This window comes from Nanorana parkeri, unplaced genomic scaffold (genome assembly GCF_000935625.1).
Source record: "Nanorana parkeri isolate BGI_ZX_2015 unplaced genomic scaffold, ASM93562v1 scaffold2441, whole genome shotgun sequence".
Taxonomy (NCBI): domain Eukaryota; kingdom Metazoa; phylum Chordata; class Amphibia; order Anura; family Dicroglossidae; genus Nanorana; species Nanorana parkeri.
In genome coordinates, this window is record NW_017308709.1 from 79,875 (window position 1) to 89,151 (window position 9,277).

Genomic DNA, 9,277 nt, shown 5'->3' on the forward strand with positions numbered 1-9,277 from the left:
CTCCCCACAGCGCGCCCCCCCCCCCACCCCAATTTGCCCAAATTCAGCAATAACTGCAAATATACACTGACTATACATATGCTTGGTCATGAAAAAAACAAAACTCTTTAACCAGCAATAGTGCCAGAGAGCAAGCCCTATTCAGGCAGGTGGATAATAGAGTCTCCAGATGGTTCACAGCAGGTGCAGAATAGGAGAACTGATATGACGTGTAGGCACGTGTAGCTAATTAGAGCCAGTGGTGTTTAGTTCAGATTATTAGATTGTTTTAAATATAAGCACCATAAAAAGTGGAAATGCTGGTGGTAGCAAAAGCAGTACACACAAGACATCCATACAAATAGGTATAAATGCTCCAAAAGTCTAGCAATAAAATTGACAAATTAACTCAAATATTATTCATTTATTTTTGGTGGAAGGAGTACAATGAATCAAAGCTGTATCGCAAAAATAACAGGACAACCCCACTACATGAACTGAATTTGACTTCTCAATGAAAAAGTACATTACTGAAGCTTCTCACTCCTCTGTTTCACCAGGACGGCGTATGTCATCAATCTTCAAAATCATTTTCACAACTTGTGTAGCCAAAGAAATCTGCTGCTTTTTTCCAATTAGTGTTTCAATCACATGCTGCTGCTTCATATCTATAAGAACAGAATATATATTTATAGAATTTTACATGCATACAAATATATACACTATTGAAAAATATGGCCCCCATAAAAACATATGGACAGCTAGTATAAAATATATAAAAATAATAAGTGATCAGTGCAAGTGAATAAATGCAAAGAGCTACTAGGCACTTAAGTTAAATGGAAAAAAAATATCTAAAACATGTATGACAATCATGTGCCGAGCTAAATAAATATATACAATTCAGTGAAATATGTGATAGAACAATAAGATACAAGAGTATAAGCTTGAAAAATCTATACAAAAGAGCATATCAAAACATGAAAAAAATGTGAACAGAGTGATAAATACAAAGTCCAATGTGCAACAATTAAAATTGCGCAAATAAATGCAGGGGATAGCCCAGCACTAGATGGATCCAAACTTCCAAGTAAGCAGTTGCCACAGAATCCTGACAGACGTTCAACTCCACCCAGTGAATGCAAAAATTGGAATGGTGCTCATCTGGGTAGATAGACCCACAGAACTAGGTCTCAAAGCGCATTTCCATTCTTAATAGGGGAGGCACATGATTGTCATACATAGTATAACATCTATATTATACTGGTGTGACCTGATGCAGAGCAAGGAGGACATGCAAAACTGATGCACCATCTTCTAAACTGTGCCCAGCATTCTCTGCTATAACTCCAGGCATGGGGAAGCAGAGAAACACCAGAATTATGTCCTAATGTCAGGAAACCCAAGGTACACCGAATTATTCTGCTAGGAGAGCAGAACAGGCAGTTACACAAATGCTGGACACACAGGAGAGAAGCAAGATGGTGCCAGCTTAGAGCCCTGCACAGAATGAGCTGCAGTCATAAAAGGCACACAATTAGGAAATTTCATCAAGCAGATAAAGAGGCTGCATTTTTTTAGATCCATTGACACTTTTCAAAGACTATATAAAAGAGGAACTACTTGATAGTAAAAAAGATTTCTCTTCCGTTCATTGAAGGACACTGGGAACAGATCGGAGATCATGTACTGTAGGAGAAGGACGCTAGGCACAACACTAAAGACATTACAGCCTAGGGGTGGCCCCAGCTGGTGGCCAAACCCACCCACCTGCTGACAAGTCTCCAGTTTTTTACCTAGCATCAGGAGTAAGGAGCTAAGAATTTTTTCTTGGGTATTCTTACCCGACTTCTTCCTGTTTTTTCGCTGATGCTTCTAGCAAGTGTCATTAGGGCGACAAGCTGGATGTGTAAGATCCTTGGAGTCTCCCCTGGGCGACCGCATGCAGACTCTGCTACAGTGGGTCAGCTGCGACGAAGTGGCCTGTGGGCTTGTCCCGACGGAGCGCAAATGCAAGTGGGTCTCGGCCGACCAGTCACAGCACTCCAAAAAAGGCTGGCGATGGATTTGGCCCGGCGTCTCGTGTGATGGCGGTGGCTGCGAGACAAGGACGGTTCGCATTCCCCAAATGGGTGGGATGTATATGGGGCAGAGACTGTGCGGGAGGACTTTGGGGCTACCTGTCCCTCTGTGGCGGTCCTTGGCTGAGATTCCCTGTGGGGACACTGCTGTGGGTTCCTGGGGGGGTCTACTGTGTGAGGTCTGTGGGCCTCCATCGTTCCCCTCCCCCCCCCCATGCCTTTCTCGCCTGCTGGTCTTTGTAGGCCTTGCTGCTGGAGATGGCCTGGAACCTGGGGGTGCTGCTGGGGGAGCACTCCTACAGCGCTGGCTCAGATGGGTGCCGCAGCGTGTGCCTGGACGGCCGAAAATAGAGCCCCCGGCTTGTTTGGAGTTAAGTTTGTGTAAACATACCCCACCCAAGCTGGTCAACAATGGCCTGGCCTTTTAGGCATAGCTGACCAGGGGTGGCATACATGGGGCTGTGCTGCCAGTTGGAAAAAAGAGATATGCACGTCCTAGAATAGTAGGTGAGATGTAAGGGCGATGCCCACAGGTGTTGGATACTATTTTTCTAAATAAAAGCCAGCAGCACACTTGAAAAAGCAGGAGGTCATTAAGAGGAGAGAGGAGAGAGAGAGAGAGAGAGAAACTGCAACAAGAACAATTTTCCCAAGATCGCTCAAGTGCCTAGAAGTCCTGTTCAGTAAGGAATATGTAGACCAGCAAATCCAGAATCCAAAGGAATTTTAGTGTATCCTCTTCTAGAAACCATTGCATGTGCTAGGAAAAGGTAGATTGCACGTGTGTATACATGCATGTATTAGCAGTTTGTATTTTGTATTGTTTTACCTGCAACGAAGTGGTTTGTGTATGTAGCATTTGTTGAATAGTAAAAGCACATTAATACTACTTCTGGGTAAGTTTCCTTGGCTTTACAACAAGAATCAGACATATAGCTGTAAAAGTTCCATAGCAAAACAAGTGTAGGTTAAAATATAGGGCTATTATCATAAGGAATGTTTTTATGGATCAAATACAAGGTTTTGTTACATGGTTATGAATTGGCCATCATGCTCTTCTGAACCTCGTATTTGCTCTTAAAACAAAAAGCCTACTTTGGAGTTTTGGCTATGTAATGATATAGGTAAAAGGTAAAGTAGCAAATTGTTACTTCAATTTATATGGATCGGAAGCTTACACACATTTGCTGCCATGGGGATTAGGATGAAAGGCTGTTTTTGCACATGGCCATCTAATAACGTTTATCAAGATTAACAGCTTTACATATTATCATGGTTATTTGGCAGAGTTTTTTTGTTAGAACTTTCTATGACATATCCTATGGCAATGTCTGAATACTTTACCTGTCCACTTTACCATTAAACGCACACAGTTAAATAGATGAACCAAAACTTAAATGAGAATGAAAGTAAAGCTACAATAGGAAACAACTTACCATTAGTGCCCTTATGCAGACAATCAATGCCAAGTGCAGGGTTGTTTTCTTTTACTTGTTTAGCTTGTATTTCCGTCATGGTTTGTATAGGGCTCAAGCCACTGTTCTCAGCAAGTGACATAGGAATCGTTTCCAGAGCATCAGCAAAAGCACGCATTGCATACTGTTCCAAGGATGGACACTAAACAGAAGAGGAAAAAAATAATTGAGAAGGGACCAGTGATGACTTTTCCAGATTCACTATCCAACCCAGAAATGCTAGTTAACATTTTACTTTTTCTAGACTTTGTAACACCTCCCTTTCTGATTGGGTGTAAAGAATATAGTCTACCGGGTTTCCCCGAAAATAAGACACTGTCTTATATTTTTTTGGGCTCAAAAAAAACACACTAGGTCTAATTTTTGGGGTAGGTCTTATTTATTATTATTTTTTTTTATGTACAACAATCCACACTTATTCATGTACAACAGTCTTCATGTACAAAATAATGGTGATGAGAGCAATCAGGGGTGCCGTACCTTTCCAAGAGCAATTTGCTAACCAATCGCTGGCCAGAATGAGCGAAGCGCACTTTCACTATCGATTCCTCACAGGCGGAGTGCATTTGGTATCACTCCGCCAGTGACAGGAGCCCGCGCTATAGAGGAAGCATCGGCTTATGCGGCTCTGCTACCTCCGCTGCCACCTTGCTTCCTCTAGCGCTGGCTTTGTTGGCACCGCTGATTCTCTCCCGCGACTTTTCAAGTTCCCCCTTATGCTACCACCGGCCCGGGGAATGGCCACAACTAGGTCTTATTTTCGGGGTAGCTCTTATATTTAAGCAATTCCCAAAAATAGTACTAGGTCTTATTTTCGGGGTAGGTCTTATTTTTGGGGAAACAGGGTAGATAAGGAATTAGAAAAAAGCCATCTGTTCTGCCAAGATCTTTGTAAACATTCTTGGGGCTCCTGATAGACCAAATGGGAGGGCTCAAACCTGCAAATGACCAACCCCTCTGATTGTCCCGATTGCAAATCGTAGACCCTTTTGATGCTCTACAGAGATTGGAACATGGTGATACGCATCTTTTAGATCCAGAGTGACCAATTTTGGAGAGTTTGCCTTCCTGAATATACGCTTTCCATATGGAAATGCTTGAACACCAAAAATCTATTCAATTTCTTTAGGTTTAGGATCATTCTGACCCTGCTCCCTGGCTTTGGAAACAGAAACGCATGAGTAAAAACCTTGGAACTGTTGTGCTAGTGGAACTGGTGGTATTACATTCTGTGAGGCCAAAGTGAGGATGCATTGCTCAAGGGCTTTGGCCTTTATCTGACTCTTTGGACAAAACAGTCAGAAAAAAGGTATGAGGGAGATAAAGGAACTCTAGATGGTAACCCACTGATAAGAGTTTCAAGCTATACCGACTTTGAGAACAGGGACAGTCTCCCTCCCAATCTTTCGTTGGCGTCATTTGGAATTTTTGTTGGTGGTTTCAGGATTAGTAAAGAGCAATCCTCCTTCACCCTTTTTTTTGAAATGGACAGGTTTTCCTAAGACCCTGGGTTCTATTGGGTTGTTCCCACCCCCTCTTCCTTGGTTCGTGTGGCGGACGAAAACATTTTCGATTCTGTATTCTATTCCTTTTTTCTGAAAATTGTTAGCTTTTTCAGAGCTAAAACTTCATCTAAACCTGTGCCAAATAGAAGACCCCCTTCAAGGGGGAGAGCGCACAGCCTAGATTTAGAAGTCAAATCCCCTTCCCAGGATTTTAACCAAATGGCTCGTCTGGGAGAATGGAGCAAGGCCCCCGCTCGAATTGATTCTGCAGAAGCATCTGCTAAGTATACTACCGCTTTGCTCAACACCGTTAAAGATGCTAAGATCTGTTCTGATGGAGCACCTTTCGAAACATGGAGCGAAACTCTCTAGCCATAGGTCTATGTTCCAAGCCACACATGGAGCTGCTACAGCCAGGGTCATAGAAGCTGCATTGGCATCCCAAGCTCTTTTCAGCATGGCTTCTGCATTACGATCCATTTGATCCTTAATAGAACTTGCATCTTCAAATGAAAGGTCAGCCTTTTTTTGGAAACCTGCGCCAAGGGAGCATCAAGTTTTGGGCACTTAAAATGCCTCTCTTCATCCTTACTAAAAGGGAACCTTCTCTTCCAAGATCTGAAGCCTAAACATTTTCCAGATCTTCCCACTCTCCTGCTACCAAATCCTTAAATCGACAGATGCATTGGAAAAAAACTCTCCCTTTGAGATTCAGCCAAACCCCTATAAACCATCTTGCACTGAAACTTTCCTAGGAGGGTCAGGAATTTGCTCTGTAGCCATCATACTTGTTACTCTCCTCTTTTGACCCCGTCACCACAGAGGAGGTTACAAAGCTTCTCTCCGACACCCACCTGACTACTTGCCCCCTGGACCCTGTTCCTTCACCTCTACTTCGGTCACCCTCATCCTCTATCCTACACTCTCTTACTCACATTTTCAAACTCTAACTCTCTACTGGAATCTTTCCCTCCCCTCTGAAGCATGCCCTGGTCACCCCAATACCCAAAAAACCCTCAATGGACCTGACCGACCTCAATCTCAGACCAATCTCCTTACTCCCTTTCACCTCCAAACTCCTAGAACGCCTCACCTACAGCCGCCACCTCGCTGATCACAACCTTCTTGACCCCTTACAATCTGGCTTGCGCCCCCAACACGCCACTGACACCGCCCTCCTAAAACTCACTAATTACCTACTCACTGCTAAAAAGAAAAGGCCACTATTCCCTACTCTTGCCATTAGATCTTTCTGCTGCTTTTGACAATGTTGACCACCTGCTCCTCCTCAAAAAACTCCAGTCACTTGGGCTACAAGACTCTGCACTCTTGGTTCTCCTCCTGCCTAAGCGCTCCTTTAGCGTCACCTACAATTCTAAATCCTCCCCTCTTCCTGTAGGGGGTCCCCCAAGGCTCTGTCCTTGGACCGCTTCTCTTCTCTATCTACACCTCCTCCCTTGGTCAGTTAATAACTGCACATGGCTTCCAATACCATCTCTATGCCGATGACACTCAAATCTATCTTTCTACTCCACAACTCACCCCCTCAGTGTCCTCTCGTGTCACTAATCTATCAGACATATCCGTCTGGATGTCGCAACACTTCTTAAAACTCAATCTTTCAAAAACAGAGCTCTTGATATTTCCTCCTGCCCGTGCACCTTCTCCCATCTTTTCCCTTGAGATTGTTAACACAACTATCCAGCTCTCCCCTCATGCCAAGGTCCTAGGTGTCATCCTTGACTCGGACCTCACCTTTCTTCCCCACATCCAATCACTATCCAAATCCTGCCGCCTTCACCTTCGTAACATCTCCAAAATACGCCCCTTCCTCACCAAAGAAACCGCAACATTACTCATCCACTCCCTTGTTATCTCTCGTCTTGACTATTGCAACTCCCTCCTCATTGGCCTTCCACCACACAGGCTATCCCCCTTCAGTCTATCATGAATGCAGCTGCTAGACTCATCCACCTAACCAACCGATCAGTGTCTGCAACCCCCCTCTGCCAATCCCTGCCCTGGCTTCCTATAGCCCAAAGGATAAATTTAAAAATATTAACAATCAGTTACAAAGCCATCCACAACTCTGCCCCCGGCTATATCTCAAACCTGGTCTCAAAGTATCACCCTAAACGTCGGCTCCGCTCATCCCAATACCTCCTGGTTTCCAGCTCCCTTGTCAACTCCTCCCATGCGCCCTAAAGACTCATCTCTTCACGGAAGCCTATCCCACCTCAACCTAACCGCTCAACCATCACGTTCGCAAACAATTCATCCCCACGCAGCTCCCTCCTCATGTATCATTTCCCCATCCCTTTTAGATTGGAAGCCCTCAGGGCAGGCCCCTCCTTCCCATCTTGAATTGTATTGCGATTGTAATGTCTTCCTTATATTGTAAAGCGCTGCGCAAACTGTTGGCGCTATATAAATCCTGTATAATAATAATAAATAGCTTGAAGTAGTCAAATCAATATTATCTAGTGAAAAAAGGTTTCTAGAAGGACGAGAGAGTCATTACCCTCTTCCAGAGTCTCCCCATCTTGTAGGGGACTTCCAGAATCTGACTCTTCTTTTAACACACACATATACATACATACATACACACACATAGGGCTTCAAAAATCCACTCGTCCACGACGAGAGGACAGTGGAGCACGACGAGCAGCTTTACAGTCAAGCGATCGGGCGTCTCTATAGACGCTCGATCGCTTGTATCAGCAGCTGTCACTGCCGTTGCCGGTCCTGAGATCCGCTGTGCCCGATGGGGCCAGGACCGGCGCAGCTCTGTGACAGGAGATCAAAGGGAGTTCAGTATATGAACTCCCTTTGATCTACTCTCTAGTCCCCGAATGCAGGAAGTGATGTATATTACATCACTTCCTGCATTCAGTGTCACTCTCCAGCTAGAGAAGCTGATGAAGCCGATCTCTGCTTCATCAGCTTCTCTGGGGGTCCCTAGGTGACATTAGGGGTCTTTGAGACCCCTGATGTCTCCATAAAGAGGACCCGTCATGTAAATTGGCTATCCCATAGGGGGTTTCTTAGCCCCCCATGTAATAGAAATAAAAAGTTGTGCCAAAAAAAAAAAAGAAGAATACAAAAATTAAAGAATCAAAAAAATAAAGCATACATTTTTTTTCAAAAGAAATTTTTTTTAAGTCCCCGCCACACACAGATATGCGTTGGGTGCGCCTACGTGGGAAGACGATTACGCCTATTGTGCCGCACATTGACGCAAACATCGGAGTGAGCAATAATTTTAGAGCCATTAAAGCCGGGTTCCCACCTGGGCGTTTTACAGCGCTGATCGACGCGCTGTAAAACGCCCAGCAAGTGAAATCCCATTATTTCCTATGGGCATGGTTCCCACCAGGGCGTATTTCAGTGCGTTGGAACACGCTGAAAAAACGCCCTACGCCCAAAAAAGTACAGGAGCTTCTTTGGGGCATATTTCCACGCGTATCCATTAGGATACAGCCGGATAGCCCTCAAACACGCATTTGATGCATGTTTCGTGGACCGCAAAAACGTGCGTCATACGCGCATATTTCGATCACCTAGGTGGGAATCCAGCCTAAAGGAGAACTATGAGGCGAGTGCTTTTCACTCACCTCATAGTTCTAGCCGACCTGTAACAATGAGACTGTCACAGGTCGGCTCAGTAGATCGGGAAGTGAGCGAACACATACCAGCGTTCACTCACTTCTCATGGCACAGAGCAGTGACAGGGGAGGGACTGGATTCCCCCCTCCGATCCTCCAGCGCTGACTGGCGAACAGACGGGGGCAGAGCCAGCTGTCACTCACGCAGCTGGGCGGATCCAGACATAATTGTCACGATCCGCTTCAGCTGTGGCATCTCAGTATACCTCGAGCTGTAGCTCGCGTTATACTGAGCTTAGGGTGACGGGAGGACGCTAGTTTGTGTCCTCCCGTTAACCTAAGGAGAACTATGGGGAAAAGCCCTAACCCTAATCAGTGATTACACCAAACTGATGAACAGTTAAAGCGCTTTAATCGTCGCCTGTGGGCGTTTTTTGCGATTTTGTGGGCGCTCGCAATTTTAAGGCTTGACATGTTTGGTGTCTATTTAAGACTTAGGTTTTACTAGAAATATGGGTAATAATAAATGTTTTCTAACATAACGTAGGGAAACTTTTTTTTTTTAACATTTATGGTACTTTTTTTTTTCATTATATAGTAAAAAAATAAAAAAATGACCCCTTCCCCCCCCG

The 9,277-nt window shown here is 44.6% G+C and overlaps 1 protein-coding gene across 2 annotated transcripts in view; it reads right to left on the reverse strand.

Annotated features, from left to right (window-relative positions):
* Positions 1-427: 427 nt before the first annotated feature.
* CCT5 (chaperonin containing TCP1 subunit 5) overlaps positions 428-9,277 on the reverse strand; it is a 76,882-nt gene continuing 68,032 nt past the window's right edge. The window contains exons 9-10 of one of the 2 annotated variants that reach the window (XM_018573588.1): positions 3,497-3,677; positions 428-647 (exon numbers count right to left, since the gene is read on the reverse strand). In XM_018573588.1, coding sequence (XP_018429090.1) covers positions 520-647; positions 3,497-3,677 — 309 coding nt within the window. In that variant the 3' untranslated portion in view covers positions 428-519. The remainder of the gene's footprint in view (positions 648-3,496; positions 3,678-9,277) is intronic. The other variant, XM_018573587.1, reaches the window with a different exon arrangement.